General features: G+C 38.9%; 1 protein-coding gene across 1 annotated transcript; it reads left to right on the top strand.

The window, feature by feature from the left end:
- The first annotated feature begins 860 nt into the window (after positions 1-860).
- On the top strand, positions 861-20,543 carry LOC111332821 (uncharacterized). Its single transcript, XM_088732768.1, has 23 exons — positions 861-1,047; positions 1,245-1,299; positions 3,580-3,743; positions 4,136-4,204; positions 5,445-5,619; positions 6,240-6,383; positions 6,807-6,914; positions 8,026-8,379; positions 10,277-10,385; positions 10,541-10,673; positions 11,155-11,222; positions 11,837-11,863; positions 12,236-12,356; positions 12,967-13,067; positions 13,224-13,323; positions 13,812-13,965; positions 14,523-14,589; positions 14,971-15,037; positions 15,584-15,660; positions 16,957-17,083; positions 17,695-17,724; positions 18,686-18,862; positions 19,232-20,543. Exons 1-23 carry the CDS (start codon positions 1,030-1,032, stop codon positions 19,316-19,318), a joined length of 2,532 nt encoding a protein of 843 aa, XP_088588894.1. The 5' UTR covers positions 861-1,029; the 3' UTR covers positions 19,319-20,543.
- Positions 20,544-22,159: the final 1,616 nt, after the last annotated feature.

Genomic DNA, 22,159 nt, shown 5'->3' with positions numbered 1-22,159 from the left:
GTAAAACACAGGAATAAAACAATTTTTACATGTGCGAATGTTGCCGAAACTGCAAAGAGGGTGTGTCGTATAACTAATAGTAATCATAAAGAGGAAAGAATGAGATCAAAGTATTTCACACCTGCAGCATGGCACGGCGTTTTAAAAACGTTTAATTTTGTGGTAAAATTAAAGAAAAATGGTAAAATCAACAGAATACATTTAACTAAATAAACCTTGTGTTAGAAAAGTGTCTCCGTTTTTTGCTCTTGCTTTGTTTCCTCTCGCCACTTATCATGAAAATGTCAATCTTTTTTCCGAATTTTGCGCGACCCCACTTTTCCATTTTGTTTTCCTTTAAATTTTACGCGGGAAATTGACGCACCGAAATCTTCTTTTTTAGCATGCATTCGCGCATGCCCGAGGTTTGACTGCTGTTCGTATTGCCTCGCTCCATCTTTCTGCGTGCAAAGCACGTATTATTATATTCGTTAACCAATTAGTATATTCATTAACCAATCGGATCTCGTGAATTTGAGCAGGTGGCTTTAAACACGCGTAAGGCTTCCTTGGTGACGATAATTACAAAATCAACAGGGACTTCTTGATGGTTTCACTCCTCTGTGAGCCTCGACAAATGCAAATAACAAATAATCCCACAAATTTGCGCGCGCTGCGTTTAGACCTGGGTTTGTAAACTAAATGAAAAGATCTCGCTTTTTTGCAGCCAATTGAATTCTGTCTTCTATAACCACTTCTTCGCCTTGATTACATTTATTCATTCATTCGTCACCAGGTTAATAAAAGATTCTGGTTTCGATGAAGATCGGCCTTTATTAATAAATTATGATTATATAGGTTCTTGGTCAAATTATGCACAGCGGCCTGTTAGCGCTAATATGCAGCCCTCTAGTTTTTGACATACTTTCTCCGCGAGACGAAATTCGTTTGACGTTCAATTAAGGTTGTTATCGTATTTGTGGGTGCAATCACACCGGCTTCGAAGGGAAAATCTACCATTTTTGTCGTTACCAACCCCAAGGATCGAAAATGCCTGGGTTGTTTAAGGTAGGAGGATTAATTTCACTTGGGAGCGAAGCAGTGTGGTCCTCAAATTTCGACAAATTATCATTATGATCGTTTCTGCGGGTCATGTAAATTGAGGAACAAATTCTCAAATCCCTTCGATAGCGCAAGGTATCTGTATTCCTGTGGAGACACAAATGAGTTATGATCTTTCTTATTTTGTTTTTCACTTGACTTAGGTTGTGTGCCTACTTTATACATGCTTTGGGCCGGTTTTATCTAGCAACACGTCAGGTAAATTTAATCCACTCGTTATCGCACAAATTACGCTTTCTAAATTGCCGTATTTCCCCGTTAACAAAGTCCAAGATACGCGAACTCTTAACGACATTCCCGCTAATACTTTTTTTCTGTCTCTACCGCAAAAGTGCGGAGGTTTTAACTAAAGTTTGTAACTTTATTCGGATAGCAACAACTGTTGCCCTCAAGTCAGTGTCTTGTGACAAGCACTTCTTTATGCAAACATGAGAGGAACATTTTTCAATTAGTAGTTCTTCTTTGCCTTTCGCGGGCGCCTTTTAAATCCTGTTTCAAATCAGATAGCGAATTTTACATCGTAGCATTGCAAAAGGCCTTAAACTGTATTCGAGTTTTGTTTTGAAAATTTCTTAGCTTCTTGGATCAATCCTTTCTGTCAGAGGCAGGTGGCGTCAAACTGTCATTGTCATATGGAAATTATTCGCGAAGGGTTATAATTAAAATAAGAGAGACAATTGTAACAATCCACGAAAATTTTCGAGCCGTTTTTCATAACCACAGATGGTTAGAATTATACTGAAATATCATACATTTGGCCTTATGATGTAACAGAGAAAGCTAAAATTTAATTTATTTCAAAGTGACTCAAACAAAGTCCAGCGCGGCTTGGAGCTTGTTTTTGGCGAAATCATCTTTCGGTTGTTTTATATCCACGTTCTGATTAGTAAATAAGCTTTACACTGCCCCCTCTTGAAAAATCTGCAAAAGTTAAAGTATATAGAGATCTTATCTCTCCTAAGTCGTTATATATTTTTTTCCATTGTAACGTTTTCATAACGCTCTCTTGTTATTTGCGCTTCGAGCGTTTATCGTGAAACATTACTCTTAACAGGCGGCGCAGGTTGTTTAGTTTCGTTTACAATTCAGTCTTTTTTCTCCGCAAATATTTTGCTCTGAAATAGTGTTTAAAGCCCTTGGGGGCGTGGGAAAATACAGATTCTTATTAAAGAACTGCACGAATTCTCTTTTAGCCTAAAAGCATTAATTTTGGGTATAGCCCCAAGGTTGTTGTGTAAAGACGTCTTTCGCTATTATGAGAATTAAGACTTCTGTGCAACTTACATAGGGACAGTAAGTAATTTTTGTGGTTAAAATTTTGCGGTTAAGACTTTACCACGACTGTTATTATCGGTTATTTTCTTTCTATTAGTTTCTCGTAATCATTTTCGCCTGAACGCTACATATTCTTTGAAGGGTCTCTGAATTTTCAAGTTGTGCCGCACGAAACACAATCAGTGCTGTCGTCTAGAATATGTATTTCTTCAGAAACTAATATGCCGCTGTAGTAGACCGTAAAACGCAGGTTATCATTATATCAGTACATTTACATAGCTGCATTTATGTGGTGTAAATACGAAGGAAAAAACTGAGAGCTCCGTTGGCTATATTTGTTGAAGGCGATATTCGTTTTTCATTCAGTCTTCCTCAATACAACCGCCTTGTGTTTTTCATTAATCGCACATCCTTTCTTGCCAGAAGATATATATTTTTAAAAAGCTCTTCACCTGTGGAGTATTTATTTAAGTCGGTTCAGGGCGGAGCAATGGCCAGTCTGCATCGATAAGTTTTCATCTATTGAATATTATTGTGGACTTCTATCAGCGTAATTCGTCCCTTTTCGAAGTATGTCGGTTTATTTTTTCTTCTTTTTCCACTTAGTAACTTCCGTTTGATGAAACTGTCCTGATAATTCATGTTGCTTTATAACGATGGAAAATTTTCCTGGTCGCTAAGCCCAGAAATTCACACTGTGATCAGTGTTTGATTGAGGTCCCGCTGTTTTCGAAATGTAAGCAGAATTCTTTGGCCTCGAAATAAAACAATACTGCGATTCACATCTGAATTAGAATGTAAATCAGCCCTATCTAACAGGCAAAAGTTTCACGAGGAATTTACAAATTAAATATTTCCGAGAAATCAAACTCTAAGAGAAATTGGAACTGAAATAGTGATTGATCGATGAACTTATTAACGAAGGTGAGAATTTATACAACAAGTCATAGTCAAAACCACAAGGTGATCATTCATGAAGAAAAAGATTAAATAAATACATTTTTGTGCAGAAGCTAATAAAAACGTTACTTGGTATTGTGTTAAAAGACGATCCGTTTCTCTATTTTATTAATTTTTTTTGTGTTTGTTATTTTTTTTATATCACTCATATTTATGTAATGAATATGATAATTTCATAGCCAGTTCAATTCTGAAGGGTTGTGGTGTATCAGACTACTACCCCTTTTAATTTGAAAATTTCAGCACTTGAACCTTCGCCGACCTTATCTGCCAGCTATGCAATGGTTTCCGGGAATGCTGATGTTAGTGCTTCTCAAGCATCCGGGTTTGCATCCAGAACCGCGGACGTGACGCCCATTCCTTCCTCATCTTTAGTTTCTGCTCACTCTTCCGTGGGCCAGCCAGATGTGAGTGGCTATCACTTTTCATGAATTAACAGAAATTTCTACCCATCCATCCCAAAGTTTTAGATTTTCCTTCTTAATACTCTTTTTTGTCGATATCTATTGATTTGGATATATTTTAAAACAAAACGTTGAAACGAATAGGGGCACATACGTCCTACATGGCTTGGGAAAAAAAAACTGTTCCAAAAATTACCAGTTGAATTTATATCGTTCTTGAAAGCTTCCTTTCTGCTGTCTACATCCAGCCGAAGTTTTCAAATTTATCCATTTTGAAAAGACCGGGAGACCGAAAAAAAATGCGATTTCTTTCTTTATGAGTGTAAAAAGAGCATATCTACACTTGGAATTGGAGATTGTACATAATTGCGAAACATGTATTATTTTTAATATAGGACGGCGACAATGTGTTCCAACAAGCAGCAAAAAAGCTCGAGGATAAGCTGGAACCCAATGTTGAAGAGGTGTCTACTTTTTGCCTTAACATACAATATTGATGATCTCCTCATTTTAACATAATCTGTAGATGTCTTATCGAAGAATTTATTTTAATGATAATAACGTTGCAGTTCGAGTGAGGTTTAGTATTTTACAAAACAAGCTAGCGGCAATATATCTTTGCAAAAGAGATATTGCAGGAGGGTGACTAGATCTCATCAGTAATTCTCCTATCGGCAATATATCTTTGCAAAAGAGATATTACAGGAGTGTGACTAGATCTCTTCAGTAATTCTCCTAGCGGCAATATACCTTTGCAAAAGAGATATTACAGGAGGGTGGCTAGATCTCATCAGTAATTCTCCTAGCGGCAATATGTCTTTGGTTACAATAAAATATATGAAGTTCATATATTTTGAACTGCGGTATTAGATACATATGATGCACGATCCTCGCAGTAGATAGCGCTATTTAAGCGATAGCGAAAATCAGACCTGAAAAAAATCAGGCCTGTACGGGATTCGAACCATTGTTGTTAGCTCAGCTTGTTAGCTCAATTGGTAGAGCGCTGCACTAGTATCGCAGAGGTCAGTGGTTCGAATCCCGTACAGGCCTGATTTTTTTCAGGTCTGATTTTCGCTATTGCTTAAATAGCGCTATCTACTGCGAGGATCGTGCATCATATGAATATATCTTTGCAAAAGAGATATTACAGGAGTGTGACTAGATCTCACCAGTAATTCTCCTAGCGGCAATATATCTTTGCAAAAGAGATATTACATGAGAGTGGCTAGATCTCATCAGTAATTCTCCTTACTGTCTGCCATACAAATCTCACGATGTTAGTTTGGAGAATTGGTATTTGATCAACTAATAAGCCCCTAATTGATATTTTTCTTTATTCTCATCACTCGTCTGCTTGATATTGTATTGATATTGTAAGGAGAAATTCTGTCTTCGTCACGCATGTTAGTTAAGTCGTTAAGAGCAGTGGCTAGCCACAGTGAACCAGAAGATACTGCTGTCTTCAATTTTCTTTCAAAAGCGTAAAATTATAGAATGCCGGAGTGGGATTACTTAATAATTTAGGGACGACTTCGCCCAATTTGAGCACCGTTCATTACATTTCTATTTTTCTGTTCGTAAATATTTTTGTTCGTAAATCTTTGGCATATCTCAGCAAGGACTAAACAAAACTTTGACTGTCTTGTCACCAATGTGTGTACATACCAACTCATTGTATTTCCCGAATCATCTGCCTTTCAGCTTAATGGAAAAATCCATAAGGAAATCGACCCGACAAGATCCGAGCCTAGGGATGTTACTGTTATTGACATGCTGGCAAAAATGATGGAGCAGACCCAGAATATATTAACGGAGTTCAACAACACAGGAAATGCAACCGGCGACTTCTTTAACGCCACAAAAGGCTTGGGTTTTGGTGAGAGGATTTTGTTTGCATTAATACTTCGAGTTTATAAGCTATGGCAGTCTCCTTTCCCATTACTACCTTAAAAGAAAATATATAAGAAGGAACGTTTTATTTAGAACAATCAAGTGGCAATGTTTCCCCGATTTACTAGAGCTATAACCGTGTGTATATCCTCATTAACTCTCCACGCCCCGCTAACAACACTGCTGATGTGCATATTCTCCAAATTGTTTTCTCCACTTTTCCTCTAGTTCTCGGACGGGGAGAATTTGTTTTTCAGTAAAAGAGTCAAGAGCTCCTTTAGTTGGCAATCATTTCTTTCATTCTCATGACTTTACAGTGATACTGATAGGAGAAACTCACTGCTAATCACTCTTCAATTTTGAAGGGTTCAAGCTTTCCTATAGGTTCGATTTCCGCCACTCTTTCGAGTCCGGTCTCGTTCCTCCCTGGGAAGGAGCGCGGGCTCCGGTTCTCGAAAAACGGCCGGTAATAGAGCCCAGCTTCCCGCTATCAAGATGCAGATTCTGAACATATGAGTACCATTCTTCCTCCCACACGTGGTATCATGACTCGCACGACACTTACAGCTGCAAATATTAACTTCAATTTTCAATGTTCCTAATTAGTATTGGTGATAGAGAAGCTTGACTGCCACAAAGAAAGATCGACAGCCATTCCTGATCGCTCCGATAAGGAGACTAGTCGAACACTGGCAAAGTTCTCGGACTACGTGACACTCAAATTTGACTGCCCGTGGATCGTAATTAATGGTAAATGGCAATTCTTAAGGGTGACTTGAGAAAGTAAATGCTTTAGTCTCTGCAATCAAGTAACAATTCAATACTTATGTGTGAAAAAAATGTTAATTCATCTCAACAACAGTGGGTGTCCTCCCAGGTATCAAACATCTCCTAAAAATAGGATGGGGTCATTTTTTCTAAAGTGTAGCTCATTGAGGAGGGAGGGGTAGGGTTCTAATGGTGCATGTGGTCCCGTCCCCTCTGGTTTGAAAGAGTGATATTTCATGAATATGATAAAACACCTCGTTTCCTTCGAAAATCCAATAAGGCAACGGCGCCACACCCCACCTTCCTCCTACTCTGGTGAACCTTCCCGTACACCCCTGGCTTTTTCTCTGTGGAATCTGATAATGTGAGTTTTCCGAAAATTTGGTTTTCATCTCTTTATTCAAGCCACTCGGTCGAAGAGCACCAACTTAAGAAAAAGAGAAGATGGCGCAGAAGAGGACGAGAATGACGACTTCCATGAGTTTCAAATGCTGCATCATCCTTCATCGCACAGTAAGAAGTAATCAACAGCTTCCCCGGAGTGTATCAGCAGCAAAATCACACCAAAATTCGTTTTTCGCTGATACACTCCAAGGAAGCTGTTGATTAAAATTTACAAGATTTCTCGAACTGGGATACCCTTTAACTTGTTATCCGCTGTATTCTTTGTTTGAACGCAGACCTCTGTGATCTCTATTTTGTCTGAGACCACTGGAGTGCTTGCTCTCCAGTATGGCGTTGCTATGCAGTATCTAAGCACGTGATCTCTAACTGCAAAAGGCCTATTGGTCACTCCTAAAAATGAAAGTATTCATTAAAACCGCTGACCGCCATATTGCAGTCTAGTTTTAAATATAGAGGAAAGACCGATACAACGTAGATAAGTTTTAAAACGGAACACTATATTTCGGCTGGCCAAACCAGCCTTCCTCAGGTGGATCCCAGCACGGCGGTATATGTCATGGCGATGACAAAGAAATCAAGAAATGCAGTAAGAAGAGCCGAGTAAAATCCAAGCACCCTGCACTGATCGATAATGCAGTAATTTTCCGAAAAATCCACCAAAAAATTCAAAATATTTGACTACTCATAGCGTACAGAATTAATCGTAGAAGTTCTATACCATAAAATCGTCCTCATAACCCTTGCTTGGAAACAAACCTATTAACAAGAATGACAAGTATTCAAAAACTTTTATTCCCCCTCTCCCTCCCTTTTTTCTCTTTGGTGAGTCATTTGGTTGTGAGCCTGGAGCTCGAAATTGGAAGTTCTACGATACAAATGTAACAAAGTTCCGGCTTTCGATAATTGATAGTTCATCCATTTTGGTATGTAAGAAAAGTTAAGCCCCTGCTTTTCACAGTATCAATTTTTCTCTCTTTTATTTTCATCTCTAATCACTCGAAAAAAAAGAGGACCATTTTAAACTAAAAATAAATCCAGTCCCTCTTAATAAAACAAGTATTTTTTCATTTTCAATATACGCTTTGTTTGGTGGCACTTCTGTTTTCGCTTAGGAAAGCAACAGACGAAGCCTCTTAGGCAACAGCAGAACGATTAGCCGGAGAGCCTTTCTCATCAAAACTGCTGATAACATTTGTATTACTCCTGTTTTGCTTCACAGATTGCAGCCACTTTTTAACATCTGGTGGGAACATCACGACTCCTAGCTTTCCTGACAATTATCCAAATAATGTGATATGTACATGGGTATTACAGGCACCTGTCAATCATACCGTAAAACTGCTTATCGAGGAATTTTATTTGGAAAAAGATAAGAAGTGTTTCTATGATTTTATGGAGTTTTTTGACGGAGGGAATGCAATAGAGGACTTACAAATGAACAAGCGGTTTTGTGGAAAGCAAAGGCCATTCATCGACTATGAGTCTACGGGGCGAAACCTTACAATTCAGTTTACGTCCGATAAAGATAAAACCTACAAAGGTTTCCTAGCTGTGTGGGAGACCAAGAAAATAGGTAAAATATGATGTCATAATATTTACTTCAAATTCAGTTTGAATCATGCGCAGTATTTTTGTTGTAATTTAGAAAAGAGTACAATAATTTTGAGTTTATAAATTATGACACTATTTTCTTAACTCATGTTTTGCATGAGCGTTTGAAAAAAAAAAACCGTTATAACTATATATATGATAATCGAAGATTACACAAATTGTATGATGCACGATCCTCGCAGTAGATAGCGCTATTTATGCAATAGCGAAAATCAGACCTGAAAAAAATCAGGCCTGTACGGGATTCGAACCCCTGATCTTTGCGGTACTTGTGCAGCGCTCTACCAATTGAGCTAACAAGCCAACTGGGAGCAGGCCGTTAAACTGATTCGTAATAAACCCGTGATGATAAATCAGATACGATGAATATATGAAGTTCATATATTAATCGTATATGAAAATATGAAGTTCATATCTGATTACACAAATCACTAGTAAGGAGGGAAGGCCAGATAAATGGCAAATTCAAAACACTTGACTGAGATTTGTGACCTTAGAGAAGTGTTCTCAGGTGCGTGTCGAAAAATATCGAAGAGTTAGCTGATGTAACAAGCGAAATGATTACAAGTTAAATGATTTATGTACAAGTTAAATGATTTAGGCACGTGAACAAGGCGCTCTACGAGTAAGGTACATAAATGTACAACTATCTTTATTATTATACATTGTAGTCACCATCTGTCTTCTCATTGGCTAACGCCCACAGTTAATTCTGGGAAACAGTACAGATTAGTGAATAATCTGTAGGTTGCGCGCGCAAAGCATGATTTCCGGTGGAGCAATGTCAAGTTCACGGACAGCGAAGTAAGAATGGTTTCTCGATTCGCTTCATCGACCCAGCGAGAAATTGAGAAATTACTTCAAGATAAAGATTCGAAAAATACTAAAAGATCGACAAAAGTGGCGAAGGAACTGTTCTACGAATATTTTAAAGAGAAAAATATCCAGGAGCCACATGACAAAAAGGAATTAGCCCAAGTGAAAATTTGTTCACCACACAGTTGTACATTTTTAAGTGTTCAAAAATAAGCTGTGTTCAAAAATAAGCTGTGTTCGCTGCGATAACGCGTTTTGCGTTATTTTCTTTAAAACAATGTATAATAAAACAATTATTGGTTGGGGTTTTTGTGATATCCGGTATAATGAAGGTCTCGTTTAGTGTTATCAGCCGAAGCCGAAGGCTGAGGCTGAATAACACTTACCTCGACCTTGATTATTCCGGATATCACAAAAACCTCATCCAATAATTGTTTATAATAGAAAGACATCGAAGACGATTTACCCGGCAGGAGTATATTCCTCTACTGACTTGGGAAAAAACCAGAACACGTCGCCCAAACCAACCATTTTTCCTTCACTATCATGCGAGGGAACTAGGACCGAAGTTATTTGTCTAATTCTTGGGCCTACTTCGTCCATCGGGCTTCTCCCTTGAAAATTGGGATAGGGGAACACACTGGGTACGAGACCATTTTAGGTTGAAACTCATCGCCTATCGTGTTCTAATACTCCATTCGTTGAACCAGCTAGTCGAATATCATACAATTTCTACTCACACAGAGCCATGATCTGTGGGGCTGAGAAGTCTGAGAAAAATCGTCCCTTTGGGGCCGAAACTGGACATACGCACACGCACTTGCGGATACGGGGTGGGCACGCGCGGTGATGTTATTCACTTGCTGAATGTGCCTTGTCTCTCCCGCGTGGAAATTTAAAAACTCGACTACCGCAGTGTTGCTTCAAGCGCCCTTTATTCAAGATCATCGTTTTCAACTTATTTAATATAATACAGCAGAGCTTTCAAACTTATATTCTTTCAAAAATCTGTTGTTATTTATCATTGTTTTTACAAATTAAAGTTACAGAGTACGTCCAGCAGCATGTTGCAGCACTAGTTATGATATACAGTCCAACAGTGAACGACACTCATTATCCGCTTGGTACGGCCACCACGTGTTCTCCAGGAAGGTACTTGTTGTGCAACAAAACGTTGCCTAATCTATCAGTAAATAACGATTGATTTCCATTAGAAAAGTTTGCTTCAACGTAGCAGGAATTATTCAAGTTACCCCAGCTGGTTTTCAGGGTTAGACTAACACTAACTTTGTCTATTTCATTTTTAGCCGAACCATTGACAATGAATGCGTCTTTGAAGACAAAGTATTTATTATCTCCCGGTTAATGATTGCCCAGATGGACCGTAGTCTTCCACTTGATGGTGACAACAGAATCGTTTTACATTTTGAACATATTATGGTAAGAACATTGGAAGTTCCTTGCCGTGCTGCAAACTGAAACGTATTACAGCGTCTCAAAAAAAAAAATAGCCTACACTTCTTAAACTTGGCGCTGCAGTTGTCCAAATCCGTTGTTTTAATTAGCTTTCAAAATTTTTAATTGGAGTTCCTTTTACAAATGGGTAATTTTTCTTTCAACATCAAGGGTTTGGTTTAGGGGGAGCTCCTACACCTCAGGTGTACGTGCCCTGTTTCTTATTTATTAAAGGGAAACATATAAACTTCATTATTATTACACGATTCCTCTAGTGTTACAGTCCCAGTGCTAGTCCCAAACTCAGTCCCAGTGCTGCCCCAAACTCAGTCTCAAACTCAGTCCCAGTCTCAGTCGAGCCAATAACTATGAGGGGTGTTTCAGGGAAGTTGAACCCTGTAAGGTTATTTACTGGTTTTTTTGGTTTTGTTTTGTGTGTGTGTGTGTGTGTGTTTTTTTTATCCAGCACGAGAAACTCTTTCCTACTATCTACGACGGAGAAAAGATTTGCGTGTCCTGGAACAAAGAAGCAAAGTTAGTAAATCATGACTTGTCCAACTGAAACTTTTACCTCATAAAAGAGAGATATTGGATCTTTGTATTTTCTTTAAGTGCCTGAAAGGTTATATTGATCTCAATGTTTTGTCATATGTAAATTTTAAGACACCCAAACTGATGTTTTTACGTTTTCTTTCTTCAATCGTATTGTAGACCTGTGGAATTGCCTACCATTAGATATCAGAACTATTGAGCATTTCTCATCCTTTAAGAACAGTATTAAGAAGTGTTGTCTTAATAAATTTAACGTAAATATGGATAGATTTTTACAATTTATGAATAATATATTGTCATGATATTTCATACTATTTGAGCGAACTTGTATAATTTTTTTATGTATATATATATAGATATTAGATATGTTTTTTAATTGAGGCAGTTTATTTTTATATGGAATCCTCGTATTCTGTACAAACTGACCAAATTATTCAGATCTTGTGATTTTTTTGGATTTTTTAAAATTTTAATTGCTAATTTATCTACAATTGGTATATTAAGATCTGTACAATTAAAGTTGAGTACAAAAAAAAAAAGAAAGAAAGTAAAATAAATAATCAAGTCCTTCTAAACAAGTGTTTCACATTCTCTAGGAACGAGCCCACGGACGATTCTGATCAGTAAGTCGACTTCCACTTCCACCACAAGTCACATTCATCGGGAGCGTCGTTAGTTATGTTAAATAAAAATCACTAAGTGTGCCAAGTAACCAAAACATTAGATTTCTCCAAGAAGCACTAATTTTAACAATACCAAGTGATAAGTCTCCATAGAAAATAAGATTTAGAATTCGCGTGGTTTGCCAATTCAACCTGCATGCATTCCTATACTGTTGCTGCTAGAAAATTCACACTAAATTTATGAATAACACATTATGAATAACAATCAAGCGAAAACTTTAAACAAAAACAGCCGCATTCCAACCAAAATTTTCGAACTGAAACCTCTCGGATTTTTGTTTATTTAATCTATTTCTTTTTAATCTGTTTAAGTAAACTTCAACCAAAAGGCGGCTGGACAAGGAGCGGTTGTTCAGTTGCGAAAACAAATCTTACACACACATCTTGTGCCTGTAACAAGAAAGGCCTGTTTGCTGTGGTGGGAAAAGAAAAGGTAATAGAAACTTTGTTTTCATCAGTTATAACTGACATCGTTATGACAATAACGATGACGATAACTGACAATGTTGGCAATGACGTTGATAAAAAATAACGACGATGCTGATGATGACGGCACAAACGATGACAACAGTGATGACAATGATGGCCTGTTTTGAAGATGAGGATTACAATGACCACAACGATGACAACGGAAACGATGACGCAGACGATGATTAGGGTTGGTAAGATGATAATGATGATTATGGTAAATGACATAGAAGATGACGATAATACGAAAGACGTCGATGATGACGATGAGGGCGATGGGGGATGATGGTAAGATGATAATGATGATTATGGTAAATGACATGGAAGATGACGATGATACGAAAGACGTCGATGATGACGATGAGGGCGATGGGGTAGGATGGTAAGACGATAATGACGATTATGGTAAATGACATAGAAGATGAAGATGATACAAAAGACGTCGATGATGACGCTGTACATGATGACGATGATGATTGTGAAGAGGAGCATGGGGAAAAGAAAAATTAAAATAAAAATAGTTTAATAATGTCTAACCCAAACATATGTCCTTGATTTGTTTCTTCTTTTTTTAGGTAGAGTCTCAAAAACTCAAACTCTTGGCGAATACCTATATTGGAATTGGAATTTCATTTTTCATCCTCATCCTGGCTATTGTACACATCGCCTGGAAAGTGTGAGTGGATTTCTCTCCCAACTCAGGATTTTGGTTTGTTAGTGAAAATGTTGGAAAGCTTTCTGCGGAGTAATTTTTATCAAGCTGGCTATAGTTCTACAATCCAGTTCAATTAAAAAAGTTAAAAGATTCTCCCTCTGTTTTTTTTTTTCAAAGTGAAATTCACGGAGGAGAAGTCATGCGTATCAACATGTGCGCCGCCATCATCGTCATGCAGTGCGTGTTTCTGATTGGTGCACACGTTAAGGCTCAGCAGGTATTAAGAACATTCTCTCTCCCATGCTCTCTCTGTCAGATGTCACAACGATTATTCAAGAGGAATACTGATGTCAGAGTAGAGTTTTTGCGATGGCCATTTTGCAGATAAACGAGGGTAGCAAGGGGGGAGGGGAGGGGGGGCTAATCCCGTTTCCCGCGCGAATTTTAGAGAAATTCAAGGGTCAAGTATATAAAGGGAAATCTTAAAATTTCTTTTCTTGTTCACAAGATTTCAGGGTATTGTTGAGGTTTTCACGGGTCAAGTATTCTTCAAGAGACGCCTCACGCTGGTTCATAAATTGACGAATCACGCTCGCCTTTCTGGAAAGTTCACGCGTCACATTAATTTTTGTCTTGGTCACACGTCTCTTATAAACCCGTTGCCACCCTCATAAAAAGAAAGAACTATCCCATGCTTTAAGTGGATATTTCTTGCAATTAATAACTTGAATTCAAAAGTTTATTGCGCTGTTTTTTGTTCTTCAGACACTGTGTGGTTTCCTGGCCTTCACCGTATATCTCTCCGTGTTGGCAGAGTTTTGCTGGCTTCTTCTCCACGGTCTCAGGATCCATGGAAAGATCAAGAGGATTTTTGCCTCAAATCTCAACATCGAGATTGTTTACGTAGTGATTGGATGGGGTAGGACTTAAAAGTGTTCGCTGCCGTTTTTTAACGAAAACGAATTACACTTTTAATAGTTGGGAAGAACAACTGTATGAACGAACTTCAACAATTATTGCGAACAATTTAATTTTGTGACAATTTAAATCTCTTTAAACATAAACTTAAGACTTATCTTTTAAAAATTATTTTAATATGTTAGAATTCTCTTCTTATCCATGTCTAGCGCCTAGATCCTAGACAACCGTTTTTTGTGAATATTTAAATCTCTGTTAACGTAAACTTAAGACTTACTTTTAAAAATTAATTCAATATGTATATTTCTATTTGTAAAGCGCTTAGATCAGGTCTGGATAAGCGCTATATAAGTAGTTCTATTATTATTATTATTATTATTATTATTATTATTATTAACATCAATACCCCAACTTCAGGGATAGAATGTTATTTTACCTGGCTTGCCGAGAGGTGACCTCACAAAACGACAAGTAAATGGTTGACTCTTTGGGAACTGGGTACGAGATTTAGACAGCAATTACAGCAAGCATTATTGTGTGTCTTGTTGTTAATTGCAGGATTGCCAACGCTACTGGCTCTTATTGCTATTGGTGTGCAGATTGATCTCAAGAACCCTGATGACGTGTAAGCACTTTAAATACTTGAATACTGCCATAACTTTTCACAATCCCTTAATCTAGCGTTGAGTTAATGATAATACCCAAATAGTTTAAATCTGGAAGTTTAAAGGTTAGAAATGAAGAAAATTATCTGTATGCAGTCGAAACGCCTCGATCCACATCTCAAGTGACCACATCCTGAGACAAACGATTACATTGCTCTTTTGAGTGCTATGTACCACGATGAATAACCACAACTTAGGTTGCAAATCATTGTTGATGTCAAAATGTTGTAGGAACAAAAATAATTCATATTGGAATAAACTGACACACAAGGTTTTTTAAGTGGCCTCGTCTGAAAGCGGTCTGACGATTTTTTTTTATTCTTATCGTTCGCTTCTTACAGCTGTTGGGAAGCAGCAACAGGCAGTGCTATGTGGGGGTATGCTGGTCCCGTTATTATTATCGCCCTGGTAAGTATTTTATTTTGCTTTTGGGTAAGAAGTAACATACGAGCCGGTAGGATCTGGGTACGAGACAAGTTTCCCTCCCCCCTCCCCCTCCCCCTCCCCCCTCCCCCTCCCCCTCCCCCTCCCCCTCCCCCTCCCCCTCCCCCTCCCCCTTCCCCTCCCCCTTCCCCTTCCCCCTTCCCCTCCCCCTTCCCCCTCCCCCTCCCCCTCCCCCTTCCCCCTCCCCCTTCCCCCTCCCCCTTCCCCCTCCCCCTCCCCCTCCCCCTCCCCCTTCCCCCTCCCCCTTCCCCCTCCCCCTCCCCCTCCCCCTTCCCACTCCCCGCCTCTTGTTACAAATAATTTCCAAATAATTTAATTCATACAGAACCTGACAAGCTTCTTAATTCCAATATCACTTCCCTGAGGTCTTTTTCATTGAAAGACACGGACCCTGAGAAATGCAAAAAAATGAAGCTTGTTTCGCAAGCTGAAATTATGTTTCTGGTTCGGAAAATTAATTTCCTCTCGTTTACTTGCTGATTTTTTTTTTAATGATTCTTTACGTCTCAGTTCAACATGGCCGTTTTGCTGAAACTTCTCATCCCAACTGAAGACGTTCGAAACAATTATGACTACGAACAGATGAGGTATGATCATTCTTAAAGTCTAACAGCTATAGAGGTTATACATATGATGCACGATCCTCGCAGTAGATAGCGCTATTTAAGCAATAGCGAAAATCAGACCTGAAAAAAAAAAAAAAATCAGGCCTGTACGGGATTCGAACCACTGCGATACTAGTGCAGTGCTCTACCAATTGAGCTAACAAGCCAACTGGGAGCAGGCCGTCAAGTTGATTCGTAATAAACCCGTGAAAGTGATAAATCAGATACAATGAAATATATGAAGTTCATATATTTTGAACTGCGGTATTAGATACATATGGTGAACGATCCTAGCAGTAGATAGCGCTATTTAAGCAATAGCGCTCTACCAATTGAGCTAACAAGCCTAAATAGCGCTAAAATAGCGCTATCTACTGCGAGGATCTAAATAGCGCTAAAATAGCGCTATCTACTTGCTTAAATAGCTCTATCTACTGCGAGGATCGTGCATCATATGTATCTAATACCGCAGTACAAAATATATGAACTTCATATATTTCCATACGTATAATGCACGATCCTCGCAGTAGATACCGCTATTTAAGCAATAGCGAAAATCAGACCTGAAAAAATTCAGGCCTGTACGGGACTCGAACCACTAACCTCTGCGATACTAGTGCAGCGCTCTACCAATTGAGCTAACAAGCCAACTGAGAGCAGGCCGTTAAGTTGATTCGTAATGAACCCGTGAAAGTGATAAATGAGATAGAATAAATATATGAAAATCATATATTTTGAACTGCGGTATTTGATACGTATGATGCACGATCCTCGCAGTAGATAGCGCTATTTAAGCAATAGCGAAAATCAGACCTGAAAAAAATCAGGCCTGTACGGGATTCGAACCATTGTTGTTAGCTCAGCTTGTTAGCTCAATTGGTAGAGCGCTGCACTAGTATCGCAGAAGTCAGTGGTTCGAATCCCGTACAGGCCTGATTTTTTTCAGGTCTGATTTTCGCTATTGCTTAAATAGCGCTATCTACTGCGAGGATCGTGCATCATATATATCTAATACCGCAGTACAAAATATATGAACTTCATATATTTCATTGTATCTTATAGAGGTTATAAAATTATTATAAAGGTTGTAAAAATGTGTAAAATGATTAAAAATATCTTAATGTGATCATGGTACGCGCTTGAACGCATTCAGATTTGCCAAACTGGACGACCCTCTCTTCTAGGATGTTTCATCACCAAAATGAAATCAAAATGTCACAGTTCATGAATGTTAGTAAGCGTAATAAGGACTCCATGTGCAGGTTTCTTTCTTGGCAGATTCCGTGTGATCAAGGACGCCATCTTTCTGGCATTTTTCGGTCTGACTTGTACATTTGCCTATCAAGCTGTCGAGAAGGAGCGATTCACGGAACAGTATGTCTTGACAACCTTCGTTGTCTTGCAGGTAAACCACACGTCATTTTACATTAGAGTAGAGTAGACATCTATATTTATACAGGATAGCTCCTTCAGTGTAGTAAGCACTGGTATCAACAGGAGTCCTGTTACCCCCCCACCCCCCCAGGGGAGGATATCCATCACACAGTAATCTCGTGCGTGGGAAATTAACGTCTCCTGCCCCTAACCCTGCAGGAGACGGGACCTCCATTTATTCGTCCCCATCCGAGAAGACTAGAAAATCTAATCATTTCTTGATGTTACAGAAAGGTAACCTCTTTCTTGCCATCCATCCATCCATCCATCCTTTTCTTCTTCTTTTCATTTTATCACCTTCAATCAACAAGCATCGCTCCGGAATCATCAAGTCCTGTTGAACAGGAACTCATTGCGGTGACTTTTCATCATTTAAATTTCTTCCTCTGTTATCCATGTTTTCTTCATTCTATTCCTTTCCTTCCTACCTATTTTACTTTTCATTTTCAAATATCACAAAGCAGAATTAATGCTTTGTAATAGCACACTTTCGTGCTGATAATGGTGCCAACACCTATTAATTATCAACTAGCTCCGCATAGTAAGGTTGCACTCGCCAACCTTTTGTCCGATTCTTTTCAGGCCATAGCCATGTTTGTCTTTGGAAGAGAGGTAAGCTTTACTTGAATACTCAGGGCGGTATAACAAGGCACATAAATAAAAAAAAACAAAGATTATTTGTAAATCATAACGAATGAACAGAACAGTTGTGTTAATCCTTTAAACCCTAAGAGTGACTAATATCTGATTTCTCCCGACGGTATCACCCCTGAATTATTTTTAATTATTATTATTATTAATTTATTATTAATTATTAAGGCCACGAAAATATAGAAAATGATAAGGAACTAAAGAAGCTCTTGATTGTTAAACAAATTCTCCTTGTCAGCACCTTAGGAAGTGTGTGGGGAACAGTATGGAGAATATGCAAACTGATGTTAGGGTGGAAAGGGTTTTTTTTCTTATTTCTCAAAGAAACTGTCTCTCCTAATTAATAGTTGAGAGCTAAAAAAAGACTGAAGCCGGTTGTGAACAATTTTCCTTTATTATATAAAAAGTCACACCGTGTGACACTTTAAGAGTATGATACAATAGAAAGCGCGTAAAAAAAAAAAAATCATAAGAAATTAAAAATTAATCGTAAACAGACCCAAGGCTTGTACTAGGAACTTAATCCACAGGATACAACGCAACCCGGGGAATAGTGTGGGCTGTTTTATGAACAATTACCCGAGGGGTAGTAATTTAGTCCAGCGTCCAGCATTGTTTTTATCCATCCCTCGTACAACCGGAGCCAGTGACTGTATTTGCTCTCCCTGATAAAACACGAGTTTTCCGCGCAAGCGAGATTCACTCAGTATTTGGGTTCCCTACGAGCATTCTGTGAGATTTGAAGAATTTGCCTGATTTGATAAAGTGATCAACACTCAACAAAAACAATGTTGAAGAAATGACTTTCTGCTAGACCAAGAGAGCTGTGTGAAAATGGGTGAACTGTGACCATTATAACTTTTCAAATTGTTTGTTCAAATTTTGAATTTTAACTGGTGTATAACCAACCGATATTCTTTAGGGTCGAAAAGATTTCGTTAAGCAAGCTGAGAAAGCCAAACCAGACGCAAGCACCGCCGAAATCCAGCCAGCTGCCACCGAGGAACCTGAAAATATTTACGAGACTATTGAGGATGTGAAACCAGGGACCGACTTGGGAGAAGGTCAAATGAAGAGACCTCGAAAGAGAAATGCAGGGGTAAGATAAAAAGAAAAATTAAAATCTGCCCTATTATTATCTAAGAGTTCAGATCAATGGTTTGCTCTCATGAAGGGTAACGCTCGAGACGTCAGCTTTGAAACTCTTTACGGTGCAAAATTTATATAATCAACGCAGTTGATAAAACAAAATTATCTTTTTATACTCACCCACCGACGCAGCACTATAGTCTCTTAAGAAACTTACCACCTTTATTCGTATATTTGTGTTTAGGATTTACGTAATCTTTAATCGACTAAAACAAGCTGACCCAACGGTATTGTTATGACTTGATTTCTATGGTTAATTCTGCGACGTAAGGAGCCCCGTTTCGTTTTTAAATACAAAATCATTTTACTCTCTCGTTAGAACAAACAGCCCGAGAAGATCACAGTTTCCACTTTGAAAAACCTCAACATCTACAAGGAAGGAGGTCAATATGTCATCGAGGCCTGAACCAATCAGAAACCATATCTTTTGGAAAGCTGTCAGGCGCACGTAATCATTCAAAGGTTCAGTCACATCACAGTAGAACTGCTGGCGGTCAAATAGCTGCAATGTGGACACTTAACGCATTTTCCTCTTCGTAGAAATGTTATCTCGAATAATTAGATTCTAGAGAGAGTCATGACCACTATAACAGCTTAAATTTTTGTAGAACAAATAGCATTTAAACTTGTTACATAAATCTACTCACAGAGTAATAACCGAGTTACCAGTCAGCGGACACCCATTAGAACTCTAATACTGAAACAAACGATCCCATCATTTCAAGAGAAAAGACACCTTGGTGAAATTATATCAAGCAAATCTTTCCACCATACAGTTGAAATGGAGAATAGTTATTCAAGTGGACGTCCCTAATCACTGTGTTTTTTCCTGCGGTTGACACCCATTCGAAGGCCAACCATAACTTGCATACGTCTGTTTCCTGTTATCGTCTCAAATTTCAGTACTTCAACTATAATCTGCCAATAATGCAAAAGTAACAGAAGCTATGATTAAGAGGGCCGAGATTTGAATCTTTTTATCCTTTTTCTTGCTTCACTCTTACCGAAGCTCTCTCTAAGGAAATGAAAGAAGCGTTCACTTATAGTTGTCTCTATCTGGAAAGCTCTGACCACGTCAGCCTCCTCCGCAGGCAACTTTATGGGCTTCGTGTATCTCACAGGCGCGAAGCGCGAGAGGATTGGACCGAGCGCTCGCCTCAGTCTCCTTCGCACTTCGCACTCGATCCAGTCCTCTCGCCCTTCGCTCTCGGTGAGACCAGTGAGACAGGAAGAGAAAGTTTGCCTGCGGAGGAGGCTAACCACGTCTCGCTTCTAGTACTTTTAGTTTGTCGATCATGCGAGCCGCTGACCAGTAACTCGGTAATTTTCGCTGACAAATTGGTCAATTGATTTTATGATCAGTCTGCATAAGTTTGCATAGTCAGAGCACAAAGGGGAGAAAGAGAAAAATACCGATTCTCCAAGCGCAAAATGCAAGGCCTGGATCAAATATTTACTTTTTCCTTCTCAGTCTCTTCTTTTTGCCGGCCTTGGTTTTACAAATTGGTTGTTGCATTCAACCCGGTTGTTGATCAGGAGGCTTGCTATTGATAAGCTTTTGTTGCAAAATTGATAAATAAAAATTATAATAACCCAAAACAAAAGAAGAGTAAAAGAACCGTCCTTTAAAAGTCTTTTATGTTATAACATCGAGAACACTAGTTCATGCCACTGTAAAACCAACATGCCTTCCATGAAAGAAGCAAAGCTTACTCGAAAGGGAAACGACAGCATGATATGGTAAATATTTCGTCGTTCTGTCTCCGTTACATGAAATCAACCCGTCTTGAATTCTCTTTGTCAGCCATGGCCATAAATAATAGACTTGAATGTTTCGGAAAACTGTGAGATCGAAAGCCGTCGATAAGCAATCGAGTGTCTGTTTCCGGATCCAGTAGGCCACCCCGTCAGGCCAATGTTGGTCACCAGATATCTTATGCAAACTCAAACGGGCAGAATTTCTCAATTACGTTAGGAGGAAACTCTGCACACGCTGGTTCTACAGACTTAGACTGTATACTTTCAGTTAACTTGACTTTATTCTTCGCAATCCAACATTACACGTTCTGTTCTACGACCTCTCTCAACCCCATCTTTTTCGAGTTACAAAAAAAGCTATGTTTTATTAGCTACGGATATACACACCCAGATACGTAAGTCCGGAGTGGTAAGATAATTTAAGCTAACTTGACAAAGTTCCAGTTTTGTTTTACTCGTTCTTCAATGATTCGTGGCCACTAATTTCCTGTTACATCGGCTTGCTCGAAAATCATAGTGTTTATCTATGCATGCGATTTTACTAGGACTATTTGATTAAATACATCATTGTTTGTGAAGGCTCGATTACAGAATGCCGGTTAATACTTCCCTTGACATTCCACAAATTAATGTTGGGGACAAGAAATAATTGCTTACTTAATCAACTACTAAATACAACCGAAACAGGAAAACTTTATTATGAGCACGTGCAAACTTTCACGACACTATTCCCCCTTTGACTCGTCTACGAGTCAAGCATTAAGTTTGTTTTCCAACGTGTATCTACTGCTGCAGCGCTTCTCGGATTGCGCCGCTGGGCAATTGGGTTCCCTTGCACACTTTCCCGCGGCGTCTCTATTTGGGCATTGCCTCGCACCTCTATGGGGTATAGCCTTTGAACCGGCCTGGACATCCGCGTGGGTTTCTCTTTAGCAGTGACCCGAATGTTTGCTCCTCTAACTACCTCATCTTTACCTTTGATAAGGCTTTCTATCGCTGACATCTTCCACTCTCCGCGCTTCTTATTTTCCTCGTACACTTTAACTACGTCACCTACTTGTACAGGCTTTGCGTCATCACTTACAAAAATAACTATGTTGCGCTGAAACTGACGCAAGTTAGTCAAATACTCACGCCTCCACCTATTCCAAAAGTGTAATAATAATAATACCTTTATTTAGACACGATAATGTTTAAACCTGAACAGCTTGTGGGGTCGTGTGTAAGTGCAAATGAACTCTAAATTAAATAAATTCAAATGATGACGGTTTTTTAGGAGAGGAGAAAACCGGAGTGCTCGGAGAAAAACCTCTCGGAGCAGAGTAGAGAACCAACAAACTCAATCCACTTATGGCGCCGGGTCCGGGAATCGAACCCGGAATACATTGGTGGAAGACGAGCGCTCTCACCACTACGCCAACCCTGCTCCCCCTACTTACGTATTTGAGTGTGCTAACCTAACACTCAAATAAGTAAGTAAGTAAGTAAG

Source organism: Stylophora pistillata, chromosome 9 (genome assembly GCF_964205215.1).
Source record: "Stylophora pistillata chromosome 9, jaStyPist1.2, whole genome shotgun sequence".
Taxonomy (NCBI): domain Eukaryota; kingdom Metazoa; phylum Cnidaria; class Anthozoa; order Scleractinia; family Pocilloporidae; genus Stylophora; species Stylophora pistillata.
Note: the sequence above shows the minus strand (reverse complement) of the source record. Positions and strands in the feature narration are given on the sequence as shown.

Bases quoted from the DNA above. Each gene is read 5' to 3' on its own strand.
- LOC111332821 (XM_088732768.1), top strand. The intron at 12,357-12,966 runs GTAATAGAAACT...TTCTTTTTTTAG, and splicing joins CTGTGGTGGGAAAAGAAAAG to GTAGAGTCTCAAAAACTCAA. The intron at 14,590-14,970 runs GTAAGCACTTTA...CGCTTCTTACAG, and splicing joins CTCAAGAACCCTGATGACGT to CTGTTGGGAAGCAGCAACAG.